At 48.8% G+C, this 27,125-nt stretch overlaps 1 protein-coding gene across 1 annotated transcript in view; it reads right to left on the reverse strand.

Annotated features, from left to right (window-relative positions):
* Positions 1-27,125, reverse strand: part of LOC134983767 (zinc finger protein 585A-like) — a 140,846-nt gene that overhangs the window by 95,724 nt on the left and 17,997 nt on the right. The window contains exon 6 of the mRNA XM_063949409.1: positions 2,400-4,121. Coding sequence (XP_063805479.1) covers positions 2,400-4,121 — 1,722 coding nt within the window. The remainder of the gene's footprint in view (positions 1-2,399; positions 4,122-27,125) is intronic.

The following is a 27,125-nucleotide window of genomic DNA, read 5'->3' on the forward strand; positions in this document are numbered from 1 at the left end:
AAATGATAAAACTATTTAATTACACAGAGAGACCCCCCCCCCTTCCCCCGTAATATCATCCAACTATTCAAATGAGCTGTCAAAATCAGATATAGCCAAATTAAACTGGAAATATTTTGCTTTTAAACAACTTTATTTCATATCTTTAACACATATTTTTGTCTATATTTTAAACTTAAAAAATACTTTACTCTGCACAACAGCCTATGGGGGTCATTCAGACCCAGCCGCAATAGTGGCCCGCAGCAGTTTACCCGGTGGTGGCAAAATGCACATGCACAGCGGCCACACAGACACACACATTGTGGTCGCATCCCTGAGGGGTGAACGCGGGCAGGGTGGGATGATTTTCTGGGGGGGCTGCGTGATGTCACATCTGTGTTCATCTCTGATTAACCCCCTATAAGCTTCTAGAGTGTACCTCATATCTCATCTTTTCCAAGTTACTACAAATGATGAGATCGGTAGCAGCACTACTTTCAGGATTATTACACAGAACACACATAGAGGCTGACACAGCAAATAACAGTAACACATATAAGGGATTAACTAGAAATAAGGAAGCATGATCATCATTAAGTCTAATTATCAACTGGTTCTGTGTGGGACCAATACACCTCTTTACTGTCTCCAGCAGCCCCTAGTACTACACTGCAGCCACCTGCCCTGTCTACCACCCACTACTGCCACTATCCTGTCCCCCCCCCACTACTGCTACCCACCTTGTCTCCCCCCAGTACTGCCATCCACCCTGTCTCCACCACTGCCACCCACCCTGTCTCCCCCCACTACTGCTACCCACCTTGTCTCCCTACCTACTGCCACCCATCCTGTCTCCCCCCCACTACTGCCATCCACCCCATGTCTACCCCCACTACTGCCATTCACCCCTTGTTTCCCCCCACTACTGCCATCCACCCCATGACTCCACTACCACCCACCCTGTCTCCCTGCTCTGACACTTCAGCGCTGCTTGGGGACGTTTACCCACATAGATACTGCCTACAGCAGCCCCCGCTACTGCACTACTGCCACCCACCCAGTCTCCCCGACATCTAAGCACTGCTTGGGAATCTATGGTACTGCTAAGTCCTTCATCAACAGATGGAAGAAGCTTGGGCAGTACGGAGGCAGAAGCTGCTTCTGGTACCGTGGTCATGCAAGGCTGGGAGAGTCAGTAAGATTATTTAAAAGCGGGTCTAATTCAGTAAGGATTGCAGATGCTACTAATTAGCAGAATTAGCAATCCTTTTCCTAGCGCGCTAGGGGCCGCCCATCACAGGGCAAGGCCACCCAGCATGCTGACCGCCGCCTCCCCCCTGATGAAGCAGAAAATGCGATTGCCTCACAATTTCTGCTTCATCGTAGAAGTTAGTGAAGCCTCCTGCTGCAGCTCAGTTGCGCCCGCAGGAGGCCCGACGCATTCTTCTCGAATACAGCGGCTGCATGTGATGTCACAAAGCCACCATGATGATGTCCGTTTGTCCGCCTTTGCCCTCTGTTCGCGCTACACTGCCCCCGCACCGATTCGCACCTCCCTGGAAATGGAGCATTGCCCACCAACCCTCGTGACCGCCTCTGCCTGACAGGCAATCACATTTTCTGTGGCCCCTCCGCAGAAAATGCGGGCGCATACGCATCATGGGCATAGCGGATGTACCCGCAACTTTTTCAGAATAATTCCATTTGGATCACACACTGCGATCCAACCTGAATTAGGCCCAGTCACCATCTTACAGGCAGCCGGTGCAGGGACCAGAGAATGGGTGTTATGTGGCAGGAACGGGCTAGTTAGGTAACAGCCTGGCTGCTGCATTCTGTACATGCTACAACTGGTGCAATTCTTCTGCTGGGAGACCCAGGTAGATGACATTGCAGTAGTCTATATGAGATGATACAAGTGCATGTACGACATCAGGTAGAGAATTAAGTGCTGGAGTCTGGCTATGGTCCACATATGAGGATCTGATTCTGGCTGATACCGGATGTCTAATGGTGTCACTCCACCATCCAGGACACTAATATTCTGCACATGACCAGCATTTTGTAATTCTGAACCCCCAAGCGTAAGTCTGGCTGGTAGCAAAGCTGAGCTGTAGCCCTGCCCTTTGTTGGTGAGCTTCTATCATAAGGACCTGTTTCACCAGGACTGAGTCACAGCGAACTGGCATCACCCACACCTTGAGCTCAGCTAGACATTTAGGATTGGTACTGGGTTCTCAGTACCCAGAGCAAAAGACAGGTCATCTGCATGGCAGTGGTAGATGAGGGCATGACACCTGATTATTTCACACTGTGGTAACGTGTATTGCAAAAAGTATAGGAGAGATGATAAGAACCTTGAAGAACAACACATGGCAATGATAAGTATACTCCAGAAGATTAAAATGGCTTCTCACCTGTGTGTCTTCTCTGGTGTGTAACAAGTTGTGATTTCTGTGTAAAACATTTCTCACACTCAGAACATTGAAATGGCTTCTCACCTGTGTGATTTCTGTGATGTATAACGAGAGCTGAGTTGTCTGCAAAACATTTCCCACACTCAGAACATGGAAATGGCTTCTCACCTGTGTGACTTCTGTGATGTATAACAAGATATGATTTCTGTGTAAAACATTTCCCACACTCAGAACATGGAAATGGCTTCTCACCTGTGTGACTTCTGTGATGTATAACAAGATATGATTTCTGTGTAAAACATTTCCCACACTCAGAGCAAAAAAATGGCTTCTCACCTGTGTGACTTTGCTGATGTCTAACAAGATCTGATTTGTGTGCAAAACATTTCCCACACTCAGGACATGGAAATGGCTTCTCACCTGTGTGACTTCGCTGATGTCTAACAAGTTCTGATTTCTGGGCAAAACATTTCCCACACTCAGAGCAAGAAAATGGCTTCTCACCTGTGTGACTTCGCTGATGTCTAACAAGGTCTGATTTCCGGGCAAAACATTTCCCACACTCAGAGCAAGAAAATGCCTTCTCACCTGTGTGACTTTTGTTATGACTAACCAGATCTGATTTGTGTGTAAAACATTTCCCACACTTATGACATGGAAATGGCTTCTCAGCTGTGTGACTTCTGTTATGACTAACAAGATCTGATTTGTGTGCAAAACATTTCCCACACTCAAGACATGGAAATGGTTTCTCACCTGTGTGACTTCTCTGATGTGCAACAAGAACTGATTTCTGTACAAAACATTTTCCACAGTCAGAACATGGAAATGGCCCCTCACCTGTGTGAATTCTTTGATGTCTAGCAAGTTGTGATTTCTGTGCAAAATATTTCCCACACTCAGAACATGGAAATGGTGATGTACCTGTGTGACTTCTCTTATGTGCATCAAGAGTTGATTTGTATGTAAAACATTTCCCACACTCAGAACAGGAATATGGTTTCTCACCTGTATGTATTCTCTTATGTATTACAAGAAGTGATTTGTATGTAAAACATTTCCCACACTCAGAACATGGAAATGGAGTCTCACCTGTGTGACTTCGCTGATGTTTAACAAGTTGTGATTTCCGGGTGAAACATTTCCCGCACTCAGAACATGGAAATGGCTTTTCACCAGTGTGATTTCGCTGATGTGTAACAAGATGTGATTTCAGTGTAAAACATTTCCCACACTCAGAACATGGTAATAGGTTCTCACCTGTGTGACGTCTCTGATGTGTAACAAGATGTGATTTCTCTGTAAAACATTTCCCACACTCAGAACATGGAAATGGCTTCTGACCTTTGTGTCTGCACTGATGTGAAACAAGTTGTGATTTGCAGGTAAAACATTTCCCACAGTCAGAACATATCAGTGGCCTCTCACCTGCCTTAGCTGCCTGATGGGTAATAAGCTTTGTGTTCTGTGTAAAACATGTGGTATCTATAGAACAGGGAAACTCTGTATTTACTGTCAGAGCTGTAACAGATGCACCAATATCAGAGTGATCAGGAGAACATTTCCCAGGATCAGAGGGACCAGCTGATAGAGCTGGATGTATAATTGAGGTAATGGGGTTATCTCCTGGAGAATCCTGTCTACTGTCATAATCTTTTATTTCACAATCCGGGGATAACATTAGATGTCCTTCTGGGATATTCCTGCTTGTGTGTCCATCTGCTGGAAATAAAATACATTATGGAAATGAGACATTTTCTGTAACAATATTAATCTTGTAAACAATAGGAGAAAATTACATTCTGGGACACTTAATAGTAAATGTGTGTATTAAAACATAACATTTAATGAAGGCTTTATAATAATGTCTCCTAACGTTACTCCTGGAAGCATTGGTAAGGTAGCATTCCTTTATGTGTGTGCTCATACGCTGGTAAACCTGTACATGTGTTACTCACCCTTATATAAGGTATATTGCTACAGCAGAGTAGGTGTGGAACAAGGTATTTTACATGCAATACACCATATAATACACTGCAATCATCATCATCTGCGAGGTTATAATCCATTGTTACACCCCCATCATCAGTGTCTTACTGTACCTCTTCTCTCAATAGTAATAAGGATGATGTGTGTACAGTAAGTATGATACAGAGAATTACATATCAGAATCTATACAGCTGCCGCCATACTTCTGCTTCTCATACGTGTGCTACTGGCAGCAGTGAACATCTGAGTGAGAGTGCAGGGAAGACAGCAGAGTCTGATGAGAAAGAGATTGGATCTGCCTTTGCAGGGATGTACCACACCTGTCACCCCTGTTATTATATAAAATAATAAATAAGAGGGGCGTGGACTATCCAGACGTGCTTTCTGGAGCTCTCCTCACTAAGTGGTTTCTTATCTACCCTACCTAATAGCTCTCAGCCGCCGCTGGGACCAAGACCCAATCTATCAAGTCCCCCACTCCTCCTGCCCTAAAGCCGCTCACTCGGCTCAGTCTGGGCATCGTTCACTGCTGCAGCCTAGTGACGCAGCTGAAGCCACGGGCTGTATTCTGGGGCTACGTGTGCCCAGTCTTTCCTGCACGCTCCGGAGACCTGACTTAGAGGCGCTTTTGCCTCAGGTGGGAGCACTTGCTCTTCTGCTACTGCTGGGGACAGAACGGGCTGCGCACAGTCACCGGAGCCCGGCAGTGTATTGGAAAGTGAGGTGATGATCAAGCACTCTTGCTCTTTCTCCAAATTCCACTAGCCGATCTGCTAAGATATCCGTGTCGAACCCCCTACCCCGGAGACGTTGGACCTCTGACCCTGCTAGGTATGAAACATAGCTGCTGCTAGGAGAGAGGGTGGGGCTTGTGGGGCTCACCGGTTCTGTACGAATGTCCACTGGTAGGCCACCATCTTCAATGCCAACGCCCTTAGCACTCTACCTCCGCCCAGAGGGACATCTCCAAGCTCACAAGTGCCGCCCTCATGATGCTTCTGGATGCGTTGAAAGGGATATCCACACCCTTCTCCTGATACACGATCTACAGATCGTCCTTAGACATTCCGCTGAAATCCACCATCTTGTGCTTTCTCCTGCGCTGCAGTTACTCCTATATTAACTTGGCTTCTCCAATCAGGTGACCGAAAAGCCACCTAGGATTATCCCACCGCTATGCTAGCAATTTCTGTGACCGGATGGTTCTCTATGAAAGCCCTCGCCCTGCATCGCGTCCCGCCCCAGTCACAGAATGGATGTTTAGGTCACAGAGGATCTGGCCAATTAGGGGATTCCCACTTACTGTCAGTAACCGCCTACTACTGACACCACCCACTGCGCAGTGGGCGGGTAATACACTGTTACCACTAGACTCCTTGTTGCCAGGGAGTCTGGAACCATGGTACTGCTCTGTATGCATCGACACGCTAACCACACCTGTGTGGTGTTGACGAATCACTAGTGGCTGGTCTAGGACTCTGCACGGTAGCTGGCGGGAGGCGGAGCTTGGAGACGCTGAGTGCACCCTGGACAGCCAGAAAACAGAACTATGTTCGGCATAGCTCTGCAGATCACAAGATGAAGCGGTCGTCTTGAGGCAGATGTTTATTCACCCAGTCTTAAAAAAGACTTCCCTATTGCTAGGGGCAACAAGAATACAGCAAGATGTTTACAGCAGAGTGAAAATTGTATAATACCTCTGGATGCTCATAGGCCTCCTCTTTTTATCTTACTCTAATATACATACCACAGGGGGTAAGTCCACCATGCTATTCTCAACCATTGTTTATCCATGTGATGTGCATGCCTTGGCCACATGCACAGCTACCATTGTCCTCTATGGACGGTGGGGAGTAGTCACTCTCCTTTGACCGTCCCATCCTGGAGGGTTAGTATCCGCCCTGGTGACGCTCAGTCTAGGCTGGGGGAAGTTTTCCCATCTAAACTACTTCCAGGAATCTGCCCAGGTACCCAGCTCACCATCTCCAGCCTAAAATTGGGCTCCAGAGATGGGCAGCCTAGATCCCCGGTCAGGGTTTCCTGCCCACCGAGGGTGATCGCTATGGAGCTCCAGAAAACCACTCAGCTTGTTTTAAAGCTGAGCTGCTCCTCTCTCTCCCCATGATACTTCCATGTGGGAGGCTAGAGAGGAAAGCATTCCATTTTGGGGGGAAAGTACTGGGGGAATCCAACAGCCTACACCAGGCATGTTCAAACTGCTGCCCTCCAGCTGCTGTGAAACTACATATCCCAGCATGCCCTGACAGTTTTGCTGTCAAAGAATTCTAAAGCTGTGTCAGGGCATGCTGGGATGTGTAGTTTCTCAACAGCTGGAGGGCAGCAGTTTGGACATGCCTGGCCTACACAGTTATGGATTCCCCCCTCCTGGAACACACAACCAAGTGCATTTCACTTTAAATACAATTCAAATACACTATACACATTGTTGCTTAAATATACACTGAGCCTGTGCCCTACACAGGCTCCACATACCCAGTCACTGCAGTGCCTCACCATACTAACTATATATATATATATATATATATATAGCGCATCACATGTCCATCCCGCAGCAAAGTCACTAGTATAGACAGGACCAGCACACTGTAGTCTAGTCAAAATGCAGTATTTACTCCATATGTGTGAATAAAGATACAAGGCTCAGCATATACTCATCGTTAGCAAGCACAGGGAAACCCAATAGACCTCCCGAACAGCCGTTTTCGGACTTAATCCATCATCAGGGGAACAGTCATCAAAAGTGCCATAGTGCCTTGTGCAAAAAATGCCTGTATAAAGTGCCAAAACCAAGCTCACTTGTGTGCTCTATTTAAGCACACCTAATGGCGCTTACCTGCCGCACCTGTGATCTCCACCACCGCCCCCCCCTCCCCCCGATGATCGTATCCACCACCCTGCCTGTCTGGGTCCCCCGCCGTTGGAACGCAGTGGTGCAATGTGAATTGGTACTATGATGTGGCCACGCCCCTTCTCCACAAAGCGATGCCCCTACATTTTTGATGGGCGCACACTGACTTTGCTTTACAATATGGGAGGGGGAGCACCAATGCACTTTCTGACAAATTGTCTAGTTCCATCTCTGGTGCAGAGTGTCCGGTATAGCTACACAGCCCAGCAGCACTGTCACCCCCTCCCTCCCCCTTGCAGCACTGTCACCCCCTCCCTCCCCCTTGCAGCACTGTCACCCCCCCTCCCTCCCCCTTGCAGCACTGTCACCCCCCCCCCCCCATCCCCCTCCCCCCTGCAGCACTTTTGTAGTGTCCAAATCAAGGCTGAGTTTTTATATTTAAATCATTAATAAGAACCTTAATTCCGATGGAACCCAGAAAAGCACAGGTAGGACCCAATTTTGAAAAGTGAGGGGTCCCTGGGACCCACTTTTTTTTGGGATCATCGCGATCACTCGCTGGAGTGCTGAGGTGCCGGGAGCATAGCTCCCAGACCCCAGCGCCCTACGATCCCCCGTGAGTGGCGCACACTCCTGCAGCTTGGGGCGCTCGTACCGGCTGCCGTGGCTTGCCACCTCTGTAGTGCTCCGCTCACAACGGCACACACAGCGCTGCCGCAGGATCTGATCTCCTGGCTGCAGTGGTTCCGCTCTTCCCCGGCACACCGGGGGGGTTTCCCTCACTGCCGCGGTCGCCGGAAAGGTCCATACATTTTAAAGATGGCACCTAGCGCCAGTATACACCACCGTTCAAAAGTTTGGGGCCACCAAGACAATTTCGTGTTTTCCATGAAAACTCAGTTATTTATCAAATGAGTTGCACAATGAATAGAACATATAGTCAGGACATTGCCAAGGTTAGAAATAATGATTTTTATTTGAAATAATAATTTTCTCCTTCAGACTTTGCGTTCGTCAAAGAATGCTCCCTCTGCAGCAATTACAGCATTGCAGACCTTTGGCATTCTAGCTGTTCATTTGTTGAGGTATCTGAAGAAAGTTCACCCCACGCTTCCTGAAGCTCCTCCCACAAGTTGGATTGGCTTGATGGGCACTTCTTGCGTACCATACGGTCAAGCTGCTCCCACAACAGCTCAGTGGGGTTGAGATCTGGTGACTGCGCTGGCCATTCCATTACAGACAGAATACCAGCTGCCGGCTTCTTCCATAAATAGGTCTTGTATAATTTGGAGGTGTGCTTTGGGTCATTGTCCTGTTGTAGGAGGAAATCCCTTTTACCTTGTACAAATCTCCCACTTTACCAGCACCAAAGCAGCTCCAGACCATCACATTACCTCCACCATGCTTGACAGATGACGTCAGGCACTCTTCCAGCATCTTTTCACTTGTTCCGAGTCTCACAAATGTTCTTCTGTGTGATCCAAACACCTCAAACTTCGATTCATCTGTCCATAACACTTTTCTCCAATCATCCTCTGTCCAATGTCTGTGTTATTTGGCCCATATGAATCTTTTCCTTTTATTGGCGTTTTCTTTGCCACTCTGCCTAGAAGGCCAGCATCCCGGAGTCGCCTCTTCACTGTAGACGTTGACACTGGCGTTTTGCGGGTACCATTTAATGAAGCTGCCAGTTGAGGACCTGTGAGGCATCTATTTTTCAAACTAGAGACTCTAGTGTACTTGTCTTCTTGCTCAGTTGTGCACCAGGGCCTCCCACTTCTCCTTCTGCTCTGGTTAGAGCCTGTTTGTGCTGTTCTCTGAAAGGGTTATGAACCACAGGTAGTGGTTCATTCCTGTTTTCCGTATTTTATGTTTATAGTTGTCTTGCAGGCCAGGATTTCCCGTTGCTCTGGTTTAAGAAGATTCTTGTTTGCTGCCAGTGGTGAGTCTGTGTAATTGCAGCTCGTTCCCATGTGTTCAGCCTCACCTGTCTGTTGATTGCACCTCTCAGTTGTGCAGCAGGGCAGCTGCACGACATAATTAATTAAGACTCTCTGTTATATTTTGGCTCAGTGCAATTCACAGACGCTGGTGATATTTCCAGGGTTCCAGAGTTCTGAGCTAGTCCCTGCCAGTTCCTGAGCTCCTGTCTAGCAGTGTCTGTCTAGCTGCTTCCAGTGTCAGTTCCTGAGTGTCAGTTCCTGTGTCTGATTCCGTGTCCTGCCATGAAGCATTCCTGTCCAGAAGTCCTGTGGCTTTGTCTGTGCCTGGTCGAATATCTGGCTTCTTGTTGTCCACCAGTCTGTCGTTTGGGACTCTGCCTGTTCTCCAGTTCTGAGAGTCTGTGTCGGCTACATTGGGGGTTCCTGTCCGTTTGCCAGTATTTGTACCGGTTCCGTGAGTAGCGGCTTTGCTGCATCCGTCGGCCTAGGCCGCAGTATTCTTTAGTTATATTTAGTTACTGGTGTTTTGCAGAGGGTTCTGCTTATGCTGTCACCGCCGGTATGCAAAAGTATTGTGTCGTCGTGTGGACAACATTTCCTTTGTTGTTCTTTTCCTTTGGCGGCGTGCCGCACATATATTTAGTTTTAGGGTAGTTAGTAGCCCCTAGCTTTCTGTTTTAGTTAGAGGTCCGCTTTTTATTATCCTGTCTCTATTCACGCCTTGTTTCACACAAAGACCTGGGGGCATCGGAGTTGGGCAGACATAATTCGCCCTTCAAATGCGGCTGCCATGGGCCCAAGAACCCATAGTTACTCAGGCGTGAACTGACCACAAGGGTAAAACAACGGAGGTAGGGTGCTAGTGGCTATTTCCACACCACACCTTATTTCAACGTCACGTTCTGGTGCTCAGGACTCACTACGCAACATCTCCCTTGTTCTGAGCACCAGGAACCTAACATTATCACCAGCCATACCACAAAAAAGAAAAGAAAAAAAACTTTTTTTGGCCCAGTCCAGTGTCTAGTCTAGAATCCAGTCTTGTCAAAAATCCAGTCCTGTCTAAAACTCAGTGTGCAGAATCCAGTCCGGTGTTTAGAATCCAGTCCTGTCTAAAACTCTGTGCAGAATCCAGTCCGGTGTTTAGAATCCAGTCCTGTCTAAAACTCTGTGCAGAATCCAGTCCGGTGTTTAGAATCCAGTCCTGTCTAAAACTCAGTGTGCAGAATCCAGTCCGGTGTTTAAAAATCCAGCCCAGTCTTATCTTGTTTAAAAGTCCAGTCTAATCTTGTCTTACAATCTTGTCTTGTCTAGTTTGAAATCCTCCTATGCAAGCCCTGCAAGCATCTCTCAGCCCTGAACTCTGCTTTCAGTGCTTTGAAACCTGAGTGGCTGGAAGTTTTGCAGCAATCCTTAAGGCAACTGCAAACCTTCTGACCAAATTTTTGCTTATTTTGCCAGAAGTTGTTGAGAGTTCATCCTATAAAGAGACTCTTGCTCACAGTATGGTGACAAGTGAATCCTCAGGTTTAATTAAAGAGAAAAGGTTTAAAAGTTTTCCACGGCCCAGGCTAGTCTAGAATCCAGCCCTGTCTAAAACTCAGTGTGCAGAATCCAGTCCGCTGTTTAAAAATCCAGTCTTGTCTAGTTTAAAAGTCTAGTCTTGTCGTGTCTAACAATCGTGTCTAACAACAATCGTGTCTAACAACAATCGTGTCTAGTCTTGTCTTTTTTGAAATCCTCCTATGCCTACTATGCAAGCCCTGCAAGCATCTCTCTCAGCCCTGAACTCTGCTTTCAGTGCTTTGAAACCTGAGCAGCTGGAAGTTTTGCAGCAATCCTTAAGGCAACTGCAAAACCATCTGACCAAAATTTTGCTTACTTTGCCAGAAGTTGTTGAGAGTTCATCCTATAAAGAGACTCTTGCTCACAGTATGGTGACAAGTGAATCATCAGGTTTAGTTAAAGAGAAAAGGTTTAAAAGTTTTCCGCGGCCCAGGCTCTCAGAATAGGAGCGTCTGCATCGCAGAATCTTAGATTTATGCCTATATTGTGGGGGTTTAGGCCACTATTTGCAGACCTGTGAGTTGAGCAAGCCAAAGTGTGGCGACAAGTCATGCCCTCTGGCCAAGTTGAGTCAGGATACATGACCTACTCCTGTCAACTGTGGCAGAGGTGCTTGTCACACAACCCACACTAAAAAGCTCTCTGTCCTATAATTGGGGTTTTTGGGCTAGGGAGCCCCATTATAGATTCAGGAACCAAAGGAGAATGTTTCTCTCCTCTCTTGATTTTCCTGTGGAAGCAGAGTTGCAAACCCCTGGAGCCGTGCCCAATGCCCAGAGTCCTGGAGCCGTGCCCAATGCCCAGAGTCCTGGAGCCGTGCCCAATGCCCAGAGTCCTGGAGCCGTGCCCAATGCCCAGAGTCCTGGAGCCGTGCCCGGTGCCCAGAGTCCTGGAGCCGTGCCCGGTGCCCAGAGTCCTGGAGCCGTGCCCGGTGCCCAGAGTCCTGGAGCCGTGCCCGGTGCCCAGAGTCCTGGAGCCGTGCCCGGTGCCCAGAGTCCTGGAGCCGTGCCCGGTGCCCAGAGTCGTGCCCGGTGCCCAGAGTCCGGAGCCGTGCCCGGTGCCCAGAGTCCTGGAGCCGTGCCCGGTGCCCAGAGTCCTGGAGCCGTGCCCGGTGCCCAGAGTCCTGGAGCCGTGCCCGGTGCCCAGAGTCCTGGAGCCGTGCCCGGTGCCCAGAGTCCTGGAGCCGTGCCCGGTGCCCAGAGTCCTGGAGCCGTGCCCGGTGCCCAGAGTCCTGGAGCCGTGCCCGGTGCTCAGAGTCCTGGAGCCGTGCCCGGTGCCCAGAGTACCGGGTGCTCTAGGTTAGAGAGGGACATCGAATATTATAGCTCAGGTGTCAATACCAGAAGGGGTCTCAGAAGCTGTTACCCCAGGTAAGGACTTGAAAAGAGCAACCCCAGAAAGGGTATCTAAAACCATATAGTTCCAGAAGGGAACTCGAGAAGCAAAACTCCAGAAGGGATCTTTGAAGTAATATCCCCAAGTGGGGTCTCGAGAGACGCAGCCCCTAAGAAGGGTCTAGAGGTCGCTTGTCCAGGAAAGCACTTAAGAGGCATAGCGTTAGTGGAGGTTCTGAAGGTTATAGCTTCAGCAAAAGTCCCGGAAGTCATAGTCCCGAGAGAAGTTTTTACTGGAACCGACGGCCCGGTCCCAGTAAAAGAATCCGAGGTGCTGACAGCAGCGGGGTTCCCGAAGGCCACTGACGCAGCGGGGTTCCCGAAGGCCACTGCCCCGGCGGGGTTCCCGAAGGCCACTGCCCCGGCGGGGTTCCCGAAGGCCACTGCCCCGGCGGGGTTCCCGAAGGCCACTGCCCCGGCGGGGTTCCCGAAGGCCACTGCCCCGGCGGGGTTCCCGAAGGCCACTGCCCCGGGTGGGGTTCAGAAAGTCACTGCCCCGGGTGGGGTTCAGAAAGTCACTGCCCCGGGTGGGGTTCAGAAAGTCACTGCCCCGGGTGGGGTTCAGAAAGAGTCTCAGCCCATTGCTTTGACTACAGGATGTGCTTTTCTGTCATCTTCTAAAGTTTCGGTACCTAGGGGAATGCAACCAATCTATGGTCTGCTCTCAGATTCCGAAACTGATAAGGTTTCTTATATGCCGGGGCACTCTGGTAGGAGACGGAAGAAGCATCTGATTGCTCGACCTATATGTTTTGAAGAATGTTATGAGCCAGAGATTTCTTCCTTTCCTGGTGTCGCCAAGCAAGCACAGGGTAAAAAAGAAAAATAAATTTCTCTTTCATCCACTAGGGGACACTGGAGTCCTATACAATAGGGGTGTGAAGCTTGCAACCGGAGGTGTGGTACAATCTAAAATTAGCATTGCCTGCACAGCCGGTTCCTCCCCCTTCACATCCCTCCTCCCTCAGTTTAGAAAATTGTGCCGAGGAGGTAACAGGCACTGAAGAGAGCTCCTGCTCCATGAAGTTTTGTTTATATATTTATTTATTTTTAATCCTTTATGACTGGCCCAATCCCTCCTAACTAAAGGGAGGGTGCAGGTCTTAAAAGACAAGATGGTAAATGCCCTATCCCACCTAAATGAAAGGGGGTGCAGGCTTTACCAGAAGTGAAAGCTGCGTCCCCCTAATAAAAGGAGGACAAGGTTCAGGATTGAGAGACAAGGATTCCTTCTAAAGGGGTCTGCATCTCTCTCAACATACAACTGTGAGTACTGGTTGTTTTATTGCAGGCGCGCCGGACAGCGGTCAGTGTGGGGCGGGATCCCCTGTCAGCAGGTGCCGCTACGGGACCCGGGGAGAGGAGGAGAGCGGTCCCGGTGCATGCCGTCTAAAACATAGTGCTGCGCGGTTGAGATCCTTCAGCCACGTGTGGGGGAGGCCAGCGGGGAGCGCACAGTAGATAGCGCACTTTAAGTCTTCCCTGCCAGCAGAGAAAGACGCCGCTACGGGAGCTGTGAGAGCGGTCCCGGCGCGCGACGGCCAGCGGGAGATTTGTATTACAGCGCTGTGGAGCACTTAACCTCAGCCGCCGGAGGCGGGGAGGAGACGCTACAGTGAGCACGAAGCTGAGGAGAATTCCTCAGCCGCGTGAAGACACGGCCATAGAGTGTAAGCAGGGGGGCTCACCAGTGGAAGATCCCCCTTCTAAATAAAGTGTCCAAAATTTTTAATTGTCGGCCATCTTAAAAATCATGCAAGCATGGAGTGCACCTCCCCCTATTATAGATTAATAGTAACACAGCGCACCCTGCTGGTGAAATGTTATATGAGAATCTCCTGAAGAATATAATGGGATTATGAGGTCTTTTCAAAGGAACTCTATTACAAAGAGCCTACAGAAAATACGTAGAAGCAAGTGAAGCCAACTCTAACACCGTAGCTGACGTACAGTTGGGTGTGAGGCGGTTGCAAGTCGGCTGGTGTAAAGACAAAAGAAATTAAATATTTTTAATTTATTTTTTATTTATATTTTCTTCTCTACAATATAGAGATATTTCCAGCCAGGCAACTCAATACCTTTTGCTTCCGTCATATATCACAGTCTTTCTCTTCCTAGTTTAAAGGGTGAAAGCGCTGCGACGCGGTCTGGTAAGGGGTTTGGTCAACATGTCTAAAACACCAACCAAGACATCCAAGACCTTTTATGTTTGCATGTAACGGAATGAGCATGCGGATGGCAGCTCCGAGGTGTGCGATTCCTGCTTAGACAAGGACATTCCACCTGAGAGCAGTGCTCCGGCTAGGTCATGGAAAAATAACCTTGCAGATAAAATCTCCAATGAGATGGCGGACTCCCGCACACAACAATCAAAGGCTGCAGGATTCTCAAAGACGATGGAACACGTTCTCATCAGGTTAACGCCGCCCGCACAAGCCGTAACAAATGTATGCAGGGCAGTTAAAAGGCCTAATCCTCTTGTACCAGAAGCAGAGGAGAAAAGGGTCTTCTCATTGATACAGAGGAGATGAGTTCATTGAATCTAACCTAGCTGCCGATTTTCCAGAAGAGGACACGGCAATTTCAGGTATTGATTCTTTAAGCGAAGCGGTGAAGGCGATCCTAAACTTTAAGGTAGCAGAAGTAAAAGGAGCCAGAAGAATTCAAATGGTTCGAATCCCACAAACCGCGTTCAGCAGCGTTTCCTATTTTTAAATCCCTCCAATCTCAAATGGAGGAGGCTAAATGGAGACAGCCTGACAAACGTTTTCAATTTTTGAACACAGTGTTTCAAGTACCTTATCCCCCACCTAGTGGTGTAATGGATAAGTGGGAGACTCCACCGGTAGTGGACGTTTCCCCAGGAAGGTTGTCAAAGATGACAATCTTACCGTTACCTAATGTAACGACTTCACGAGGTTGACACAGCTTTAAAGTAAATTTTTGTAGTAGAAACTGAGACCTACTGTCGTCTACGCTTGGGTTACCATGGCCAGGGGCACATGGTCTGGACGTATTGTACAGGCTATTGAAGAAAAAAATTGCTTGGCAGAAATTACCCAACTTGCGGAACACATTCAAGAATCCGCTTCATACTTGCGTCAAGCCTCTAAAGATATTCGCAGGCTAGCATCGCGCATCTCTGCATCAGCCATAATCGGCTAGACGGACGGAGAATGGTGAGAAGACTGACACCAAGAGGGCGGTAGAATCCATCCCCTTTGGGGGTGAGATACTTTTAGGTCCAGAGTTGGACAAGTGGATTTTGCAAGCTACAGCAGGGAAGTCCTCTTTTCTGCCTACTCCTTATACAAGAGCCACTCCACAAGTTAGGAGAGGTTATTCGGGAACAGCGTTTAATTCATTTAGATCGCCGTCCTTGCGAGCCAGAGGAAGAGGCTTCGGTACACAAGTACGTGGGGGCAGAGATAGAGGCCGCTCACAGGCAGCAGCCAAAAAGATAAACCTGCTGAAGAGACGAGACCAGGGCAGGACGGTCTCCCGGCTCACCTGAGATCCCCCTTGATGGTGCACATCTGGACGGTTTCGGAACATCTGGGCCAACACCGCACCAGAATTTTGGATAAATTACCTAATCTCCCAGGGGTACAACCCGTGTTTTCCCACAGAGGCCTCACAGTCAGTTTTTTTTTTTATACAAGGATTGCCTCTGTGCCCTCAGTAAGCAAAAGCACGACTGCCTGCATCAAACATTGCTGCGGTCAGAGGTCATTATTCCGTTTCCCGCCTCTGAGAGGTACGGGTCTCTATTCCAATTTTTTGTCATGCCAAAGCCAGATGGGACGGTCATGCCGATACTCTATTTAAAAGTTTTAGACCAGTTTCTAAGGGTCTACAGATTCCAGATAGAACCACTCCAGTCGGTCATTGCAGGCTTAGAACAAGACGAGTTCATGGTATCCATGGACATAAAGGCTGCATATCCCAATCCGGGCCCTTCACCAGGCTTACATAAGGGTCGCACGGGTGACGGATCCCTACCAATTCAGGGCCTTGCCGTTCAGTCTATCATCGGCCCCAAGACTCTGTACGAAGATCATGGCAATCATGGTTTCAGAATCGGGACTATTGAGGGTTACGTTTAGTCCTTATCTAGACGATGTACTAATCAAGGCATCCTCTCGGGAACAGTTGATCAAGGATGTTCAGACATCTCATCAATTTCTCATTCAACATGGATGAATTGTGGATTTCCAGAAATCCTACCTCATGCCAACTCAACGGATTCAATTCCTCGGTCTCATCTTGGACACGGTACAATTAAGCGTATTCCTACCAGAGAATAAGGTCCAGGACCTATAGAGATCAGTGGCTCCGGTACTGAGGTCACAAACGGTTTCTCTACACCTCTGGGTGCAACTTCTCGGGATGATGGTGACGTCTGTCTAAGCTCTCCTGTACGACAGACTTCATTCCCGACCATTACAGATGAACCTCATTGCTCAGGGAGCAGGGTTGCACCGGCTTCCACATCAAAGAATACGACTTCCAAGGCAAGAGATTCGGTATTTGGGATTGGAGGATCCTGACAACAGACGCCAGTCTCAGAGGTTGGGGTGCCGTTTTAGAGATTGCTACTGGAGAGCAGACTTACCCGTAAACATTCTCGAACTAAGAGCAGTTTAAAATGCACTTTTCTTAGCCGAAGACCAAGTCATGGGCCAACACATAAGGATGCAGTCGGTCAAGGTCACGACGACGACATGCATAAACCGTCAAGGTGGAACACGGTGCAGGGTGGCGTTAAAAGAAGCCACACAGATATTGTGGACAGAAAAGCGAATCATCCTCCTCTCTGCAGTGTTCATTCAAGGTGTGGAGAACTAGGAAGCAAATTATCTCAATCACCAGGACATGCATGACAGTGGTGCCTACATCCACTGAATTTTATTTTTTATACATGGTGGTGAAGAGATGGGGTCTACCTAAAGTCGACCTAATGGCGTACGACAATACAATCTGCTGCCCAGATATGTGTCCAGGACAAAAGATCCAGCAGCACATGGAGTTGACGCATTCACACTTCCTTGGTGTTACAGGAAGGTTTTACATTTTTCCACTTTTCCAACTCGTACCCAGGTTTTCTGAAGACGTTAAAACGAGAGCGAGTGTGGTCGGTTCTAACCGCACCAGATTGGCCCCGCAGGAGTGGGTACTCAAACCTGCGAGGGTTACTAGCGGAAGATCCTTGACGGATACCTCAGAGAGAGGACCTGCTATCTCAGGGACCGTTCCAACACCCAGACCTGAACGGGTTACGTTTAACGGCATGGCTATTGAAACCATGGATGTCAAGAATGTGGGTGGAATTCGACGAACTTCCACTTTTCCAGACTTCTACTTTTCCTTTCGGCCGGTCTGGAGGTAGGACTGAGGCTGGGCTATCTGAAGGCTCAAGTTTCGGTTCTCTCCATCCTATTTCAAGAACGGTTAGCATCCTTGCCAGAGGTTCAAACCTTTTTACAGGGTGTTCAGAGGATCCACCCCCCTTTTTCGTCCTCCCACTGCACCTTGGGATGTAAATTTGGTGTTGGAATTTTTGTGACCACCAACTTTTGAGCCTATAGGAAGAACGGTCCTGACATATCTACTCTTGGATGTTCGCATTACTGCTTGCCTTAGCTTCGGCCGGGCGGGTTTCTGGGTTGGGAGCCTTATCGTGTAAAGGCCCCTTTTTACATTTTTCATGAGGATAGGGCAGAACTCCGTACAAGAGCAGATTTCCTTCCTCAGGTTGTTTCGGGGTCTCACGTAAAACAGTCACTTGTGGGTCCATCTTTCCAGGATCTCGCAGTTGGGGACGTGTCCTGGGATGTGGCCCGAGCTTTACGGGTAAACGTACAGGTTACGTCGTCTTTCAGATATTCAGGCTGTTTGTCTTAAGGATGGGCCAACGAAGGGTTGACCAGCATCTAAATAGTCTTTGTCTAAATAGATTAGACTTGCCATTTCGGCAAGCTTATATTGCCTGTGGGAAACAGGTTCCGGTTCAGATGGGTGCTCATACTACCCGCTCAGTGGGTGCCTCAGGGGCGGCTGCCAGAGGTGTTTACACTACTCAACTTGCAGAGCGGCATTGTGGTCCTCAGCCCACACGTTCGCGAAATTTTGCAAGTTTGATGCCTTTGCGTCCGGAGACTCTACGTTCGGACGTTTGGTTTTGCAGACCACCGACAGCACTCCCTCCCTGGAAGATAACTTTGGGACGTCCCCTATTGTATAGGACTCTAGCGTCCCCTAGTGGATGAAAGAGAAAAGAGGATTTTGGTACTTACCGATAAATCCATTTCTCTGAATCCTCTAGGGGACACTGGACGCCCGCCTCGGTGCTGTCGACCTGCTGTGTTCAAAAGTTCTTGTTAAAACAGTTTGTGCAAACAGCGTTAGTTTTTCTGTCAAAAGAGTTATTGGTTGCTGTTTGCTTTGTTGTACGGTTCGGTTATGGGCTCTAGTATCATGTCCTATTCTCTCGGTCAAATTTTCCAAACTGAGGAAGGAGGGATGTGAAGGGGGAGGAACCGGCTGTGCAGGCAATGCTAATTTTAGATTGTGCCACACCTCCGGTTGCAAGCTTCACACCCCTATTGTATAGGACTCCAGTGTCCCCTAGAGGATTCAGAGAAATGGATTTATCGGTAAGTACCAAAATCCTCTTATTGCTGACTCTTGCCTTGTGGTGTATATAAAAAAATAAGAAAAAAAACAACATTTTTTCCCTCGTCTTGTGTCCAGTGGCCACCGTCAAGAGGGGGGCACTGTTACAAGCTGTTGCCACAGCTTGGGGTAAATTTACTAAAGTTGGGAGATTTTTAGAACTGGTGATGTTGCCCATGGCAACCAATCAAATTCTATTTACCATTTATCAAGCTGCTTCTAGCAGATATAATCTGATTGGTTGCTATAGGTAACATCACCAGTTGGTAAAATCTCCCACCTTAGTAAATTGACCCCCTTGTTTCTGTTTCTTGTCTTTGTCTGTTTGTTCCAGTGTCAGGTTTATTAATGTATACCTTGTTTTAGAAAGTCTGAATTTTGGGGTCCTTTGGCTCCTCCTCAAAGTGGGGGTAATGTTATGAGCGACAGCTGTGGCTCATTCCTGTTTTGCATTTTGGTTATGTATTTTATGTTATACTTCTGTTTATGTTCCCCGTGGGTGTCATGGGGTGTTCGGAGCTCACCCTTAAGGAGAGGGTACTGTTATGAACCACAGGTAGTGGTTCATTCCTGTTTTCCCTATTTTAGGTTTATAGTTGTCTTGCAGGCCAGGATTTCCCGTTGCTCTGGTTTAAGAAGATTCTTGTTTGCTGCCAGTGGTGAGTCTGTGTAATTGCAGCTTGTTCCCATGTGTTCAGCCTCACCTGTCTGTTGATTGCACCTCTCAGTTGTGCAGCAGGGCAGCTACACGACAATTAATTAACTCTCTGTTATATTCTGGCTCAGTGCAATTCACAGACACTGGTGATATTTCAAGGGTTCCAGAGTTCTTGAGTTCTGAGCTAGTCCCTGCCAGTTCCTGAGCTCCTGTCTAGCAGTGTCAGTCTAGCTGCTTCCAGTGTCAGTTCCTGTGTCTGATTCCGTGTCCTGCCATGAAGCATTCCTGTCCAAAAGTCCTGTGGTTTTGTTTGTGCCTGGTCGAATATCTGGCTTTTTGGTGTCCACCGGTCTGTTTGGGATTCTGCCTGTCCTCCATTTCTGAGAGTCTGTGTCGGCTACATTGGGGGTTCCTGTACGTTTGCCAGTATTTGTAACGGTTCCGTGAGTAGCGGCTTTGCCGCATCCGTTGGCCTAGGCCGCAGTATTCTTTGGTTATAATAAGAATTTACTCACCGGTAATTCTATTTCTCGTAGTCCGTAGTGGATGCTGGGAACTCCGTAAGGACCATGGGGAATAGCGGCTCCGCAGGAGACTGGGCACAAAAGTAAAGCTTTAGGACTAGCTGGTGTGCACTGGCTCCTCCCCCTATGACCCTCCTCCAAGCCTCAGTTAGGATACTGTGCCCGGACGAGCGTACACAATAAGGAAGGATTCATGAATCCCGGGTAAGACTCAAACCAGCCACACCGTACAACTTGTGATCTGAACCCAGTTAACAGTATGATAACAGAGGAGCCTCTCAAAGGATGGCTCACTACAACAATAACCCGATTTAGTTAACAATAACTATGTACAAGTATTGCAGACAATCCGCACTTGGGATGGGCGCCCAGCATCCACTACGGACTATGAGAAATAGAATTACCGGTGAGTAAATTCTTATTTTCTCTGACGTCCTAGTGGATGCTGGGAACTCCGTAAGGACCATGGGGATTATACCAAAGCTCCCAAACGGGCGGGAGAGTGCGGATGACTCTGCAGCACCGAATGAGAGAACTCCAGGTCCTCCTCAGCCAGGGTAACAGATTTGTAGAATTTAGCAAACGTGTTTGCCCCTGACCAAGTAGCTGCTCGGCAAAGTTGTAAAGCCGAGACCCCTCGGGCAGCCGCCCAAGATGAGCCCACCTTCCTTGTGGAGTGGGCATTTACAGATTTTGCCTGTGGCAGGCCTGCCACAGAATGTGCAAGCTGAATTGTACTACAAATCCAACGAGCAATAGTCTGCTTAGAAGCAGTAGCACCCAGCTTGTTGGGTACATACAGGATAAACAGCGAGTCAGATTTTCTGACTCCAGTCGTCCTGGAAACATATTTTCAGGGCCCTGACTACGTCCAGCAACTTGGAGTCCTCCAAGTCCCTAGTAGCCGCAGGTACCACAATAGGCTGGTTCAGGTGAAACGCTGAAACCACCTTAGGGAGAAATTGAGGACGAGTCCTCAATTCCGCCCTATCCGTATGAAATATCAGGTAAGGGCTTTTATAGGACAAAGCCGCCAATTCTGATACGCGCCTGGCTGAAGCCAGGGCCAACAGCATTACCACTTTCCATGTGAGATATTTTAAGTCCACAGTGGTAAGCGGTTCAAACCAATGTGATTTTAGGAATCTCAAAACCACATTGGAGATCCCAGGGTGCCACTGGAGGCACAAAAGGAGGCTGTATATGCAGTACCCCCTTGACAAACGTCTGAACTTCAGGAACTGAAGCCAGTTCTTTCTGGAAGAAAATCGACAAGGCCGAATTTTGAACCTTAATGGACCCTAATTTTAGGCCCATGGACAGTCCTGTTTGCAGGAAATGCAGGAAACGACCTAGTTGAAATTCCTCTGTAGGGGCCTTCCTGGCCTTGCACCACGCAACATATTTCCGCCAAATACAGTGATAATGATGTGCGGTTACATCCTTCCTGGCTTTGATCGGGGTAGGGATGACTTCATCCGGAATGCCTTTTTCCTTCAGGATCCGGCGTTCAACCGCCATGCCGTCAAACGCAGCCGCGGTAAGTCTTGGAACAGACAGCGTCCTTGCTGGAGCAGGTCCCTTCTTAGAGGTAGAGGCCACGGGTCCTCCGTGAGCATCTCTTGAAGTTCCGGGTACCAAGTTCTTCTTGGCCAATCCGGAGCCACGAGTATAGTCCTTACTCCTCTCCGTCTTATAATTCTCAGTACCATGGAAATGAGAGGCAGAGGAGGGAACACATACACTGACTGGTACACCCACGGTGTTACCAGAGCGTCCACCGCTATTGCTTGAGGGTCCCTTGACCTGGCGCAATACCTTTCTAGTTTTTTGTTGAGGCGGGACGCCATCATGTCCACCTTTGGTTTTTCCCAACAGTTTACAATCATGTGGAAGACTTCTGGATGAAGTCCCCACTCTCCCGGGTGGAGATCGTGTCTGCTGAGAAAGTCTGCTTCCCAGTTGTCCACTCCCGGAATGAACACCGCTGACAGTGCTATCACATGATTTTCCGCCCAGCGAAGAATCTTTGCAGCTTCTGCCATTGCCCTCCTGTTTCTTGTGCCGCCCTGTCTGTTTACGTGGGCGACTGCCGTGATGTTGTCCGACTGGATCAACACCGGCTGACCCTGAAGCAGAGGCCTTGCTTGACTTAGGGCATTGTAAATGGCTCTTAGTTCCAGGATATTTATGTGAAGTGACGTTTCCAGACTTGACCACAAGCCCTGGAAATTTTTTCCCTGTGTGACTGCTCCCCAGCCTCTCAGGCTGGCATCCGTGGTCACCAAGACCCAGTCCTGAATGCCGAATCTGCGGCCCTCTAGAAGATGAGCACTCTGTAACCACCACAGGAGAGACACCCTTGTCCTTGGAGATAGGGTTATCCGCTGATGCATGTGAAGATGCGATCCGGACCATTTGTCCAGCAGATCCCACTGAAAGGTTCTTGCGTGGAATCTGCCGAATGGAATCGCTTCGTAAGAAGCCACCATTTTCCTCAGGACCCTTGTGCATTGATGCACTGACACTTGGCCTGGTTTTAGGAGGTTCCTGACTAGCTCGGATAACTCCCTGGCTTTCTCCTCCGGGAGAAACACCTTTTTCTGGACTGTGTCCAGAATCATCCCTAGGAACAGCAGACGTGTCATCGGAATCAGCTGCGATTTTGGGATATTTAGAATCCACCCATGCTGCCGTAACACTACTTGAGATAGTGCTACTCCGACTACTAACTGTTCCCTGGATCTTGCCCTTATCAGGAGATCGTCCAAGTAAGGGATAACTAAAACTCCCTTCCTTCGAAGGAGTATCATCATTACTTTGGTAAAGACACGGGGTGCCGTGGACAAACCAAACGGCAGCGTCTGAAACCGATAGTGACAGTTCTGTACCACAAACCTGAGGTATCCTTGGTGAGAAGGGTAAATTGGGACATGGAGATAAGCATCCTTGATGTCCCGAGACACCATATAATCCCCTTCTTCCAGGTTCGCAATCACCGCTCTGAGTGACTCCATCTTGAATTTGAACCATTGTATGTAAGTGTTCAAGGATTTCAGATTTAAAATAGGTCTCACCGAGCCGTCCGGCTTTGGTACCACAAACAGCGTGGAATAATACCCCTTTCCCTGTTGTAGGAGGGGTACCTTGATTATCACCTGCTGGGAATACAGCTTGTGAATGGCTTCCAATACCGCCTCCCTGTCGGAGGGAGACGTCGGTAAAGCAGACTTTAGGAAACGGCGAAGGGGAGACGTCTCGAATTCCAATTTGTACCCCTGAGATACCACCTGAAGGATCCAGGGGTCCACCTGTGAGTGAGCCCACTGCACGCTGAAATTTTTGAGACGGGCCCCCACTGTGCCTGAGTCCGCTTGTAAGGCCCCAACGTCATGCTGAGGACTTGGCAGAAACGGGAGAGGGCTTCTGTTCCTGGGAACTGGCTGTTTGCTGCAGCCTTTTTCCTCTCCCTCTGCCACGGGGCAAAAATGAGGAGCCTTTTGCCCGCTTGCCCTTATGGGGCCGAAAGGACTGCGCCTGATAATACGGCGTCTTCTTAAGTTGAGAGGCTACCTGGGGTAAAAATGTGGATTTCCCAGCCGTTGCCACCAGGTCTGTTAGACCTACCCCAAATAACTCCTCCCTTTTATAAGGCAATACTTCCATATGCCTTTTGGAATCAGCATCACCCGACCACTGCCGCGTCCATAACCCTCTTCTGGCAGAAATGGACAGCGCACTTACTCTTGATGCCAGTCGGCAAATATCCCGCTGTGCATCACGCATATATAGAAATGCATCTTTTAAATGCTCTATAGTCAGTAATATACTGTCCCTATCTAGGGTATCAATATTGTCAGTCAGGGAATCCGACCAAGCCACCCCAGCACTGCACATCCAGGCTGAGGCGATTGCTGGTCGCAGTATCACACCCGTGTGAGTGTATATACATTTTAGGATATTTTCCTGCTTTCTGTCAGCAGGTTCCTTAAGGGCGGCCGTATCCGGGGACGGTAGTGCCACCTGTTTAGACAAGCGTGTGAGCGCTTTATCCACCCTAGGGGTGTTTCCCAACGTGCCCTATCCTCTGGCGGGAAGGGGTATGATGCTAAGAACTTTTTAGGAATTAACAGTTTTTATCGGGGGAAACCCACGCATCATCACACCCTTCATTTAATTCCTCAGATGCAGGAAAAACTACAGGCAGTTTTTTCTCACCAAACATAATACCCTTTATAGTGGTACTGGTATCAGAAATATGTAAAACATTTTCCATAGCCTCAATCATGTAACGTGTGGCCCTACTGGAAGTCACATTCGTCTCTTAATCGTCGACACTGGAGTCAGTATCCGTGTCGGCGTCTGTATCTGCCATCTGAGGTAACGGGCGTTTTAGAGCCCCTGATGGCTTTTGAGACGCCTGGACAGGCACAGGCTGAGTAGCCGACTGTCTCATGTCAATCTTTTGTAAAGAGCTGACACTGTCACGTAATTCCTTCCATAAGCTCAGCCACTCAGGTGTCGACTCCCTAGGGGGTGACATCTCCATTACAGGCAATTGCTCCGCCTCCACACCATTTTCCTCCTCATACATGTCGACACAATTGTACCGACACACAGCACACACACAGGGAATGCTCTGATAGAGGACAGGACCCCACTAGCCCTTTGGGGAGACAGAGGGAGAGTATGCCAGCACACACCAGGGCGCTAGCTAGATAGATAGATATATATATATATATATATATATATACACACACACATATATATACACACACATACATATATATATATATATATATACATATATACATATATATATATATACACACATATATACACATATATACACACATATATATATATATATATACACACATATATATATATACATACACACACACACACACACACACACACACACACACAGGGATAACCTTATAGAAGTGTTTTTCCCCTTATAGCTGCTGTTTTATTAATACTGCGCCTAATTAGTGCCCCCCTCTCTTTTTTAACCCCTTTCTGTAGTGTAGTAACTGCAGGGGAGAGCCAGGGAGCTTCCCTCCAACGGAGCTGTGAGAGAAAATGGCGCCAGTGTGCTGAGGAGATAGGCTCCGCCCCTTTTTCAGACTTTTCTCCCGCATTTTTATGGATTCTGGCAGGGGTTAAAATACATCCATATAGCCCTGGGGGTTATATGTGATGTATGTTTGCCAGCCAAGGTGTTTTTATTGCTGCTCAGGGCGCCCCCCCCCTAGCGCCCTGCACCCTCAGTGACCGCAGTGTGAGGTGTGTATGAGGAGCAATGGCGCACAGCTGCAGTGCTGTGCGCTACCTTGGTGAAGACTGGATGTCTTCTGCCGCCGATTTTCCGGACCTTTTCTTGCTTCTGGCTCTGTAAGGGGAACGGCGGCGCGGCTCTGGGACCGGACTCCATGGCTGGGCCTGTGTTCGGTCCCTCTGGAGCTAATGGTGTCCAGTAGCCAAGAAGCCCAAGCTGGCTGCAAGCAGGCAGGTTCGCTTCTTCTCCCCTTAGTCCCTCGATGCAGTGAGCCTGTTGCCAGCAGGTCTCACTGAACATAAAAAACCTAAAACTAAACTTTCACTAAGAGCTCAGGAGAGCCCCTAGTGTGCACCCTTCTTATAGAGGGAGGAGCCAGTGCACACCAGGTAGTCCTAAAGCTTTACTTTTGTGCCCAGTCTCCCGCGGAGCCGCTATTCCCCATGGTCCTTACGGAGTTCCCAGCATCCACTAGGACGTCAGAGAAATGTGTAATACATTTTTCATTGCCTCAATCATGTAACGGGTGGACCTATTGGAGGGTACACTAGTCTCATCATCGTCGACACTGGAGTTGGTATCTGTGTCGACATCTGTGTCTGCCATCTGAGGTAGCGGGCGTTTTAGAGCCCCCGATGACATTTGAGACGCTGAAACAGGCACAAGCTGAGTAGCCGGCTGTCCTATGTCGTCAAACCTTTTGTGTAAGGAGTTGACACTTTCACGTAATTCCTTCCATAAGTCCAACCACACAGGTGTCGACCCCGCAGGGGGTGACACCACATTCACAGGCATTTGCTCCGCCTCCACATCATTTTCATCATCATACATGTCGACACAGCAGTACCGACACACAGCACACACACAGGGAATGCTCTGATAGAGGACAGGACCCCACTAGCCCTTTGGGGAGACAGAGGGAGAGTATGCCAGCACACACCAGAGCGCTATATACCACAGGGATATCACTATACAGAGTGTTTTCCCTTATAGCTGCATATATATTTTATACTGCGCCTAAATTTGTGCCCCCCCTCTCTTTTTAACCCTTTCTGTAGTGCAGGACTGCAGGGGAGAGCTAGGGAGCGATCCTTCCAGCGGAGCTGTGAGGGAAAATGGCGTCAGTGTGCTGAGGGAGATGGCTCCGCCCCTTTCTCGGCGGCCTTTCTCCCGCTTTTTTAGTAATTATGGCAGTGGTATTTTTACACCTATATAGCCCCTGGGGTTATAGATGGTGTTAGTTTTGCCAGCCAAGGTGTAAATATTGCTGCTTAGGGCGCCCCCCCCCAGCGCCCTGCACCCATCAGTGACCGCAGTGTGAGGTGTGTATGAGGAGCAATGGCGCACAGCTGCAGTGCTGTGCGCTACCTTGGAGAAGACAGAAGTCTTCAGCCGCCGATTTTCCGGATCTTCTTGCTTCTGGCTCTGTAAGGGGGACGGCGGCGCGGCTCCGGGAACGGACGACGAGGTCGGGTCCTGTGTGCGATCCCTCTGGAGCTAATGGTGTCCAGTAGCCGAAGAAGCCCAAGCTGCCACCAGTTAGGTAGGTTCGCTTCTTCTCCCCTTAGTCCCTCGTTGCAGTGAGCCTGTTGCCAGCAGGTCTCACTGTAAAATAAAAAACCTAAACTATACTTTCTTCCTAGGAGCTCAGGAGAGCCCCTAGTGTGCATTTAGCTCGGCCGGGCACAGAAATCTAACTGAGGTCTGGAGGAGGGTCATAGGGGGAGGAGCCAGTGCACACCAGATAGTCCTAAATCTTTCTTTAGATGTGCCCAGTCTCCTGCGGAGCCGTCTATTCCCATGGTCCTTACGGAGTCCCCAGCATCC

This window comes from Pseudophryne corroboree (genome assembly GCF_028390025.1).
Source record: "Pseudophryne corroboree isolate aPseCor3 chromosome 3 unlocalized genomic scaffold, aPseCor3.hap2 SUPER_3_unloc_23, whole genome shotgun sequence".
NCBI classification, from domain to species: Eukaryota; Metazoa; Chordata; class Amphibia; order Anura; family Myobatrachidae; genus Pseudophryne; species Pseudophryne corroboree.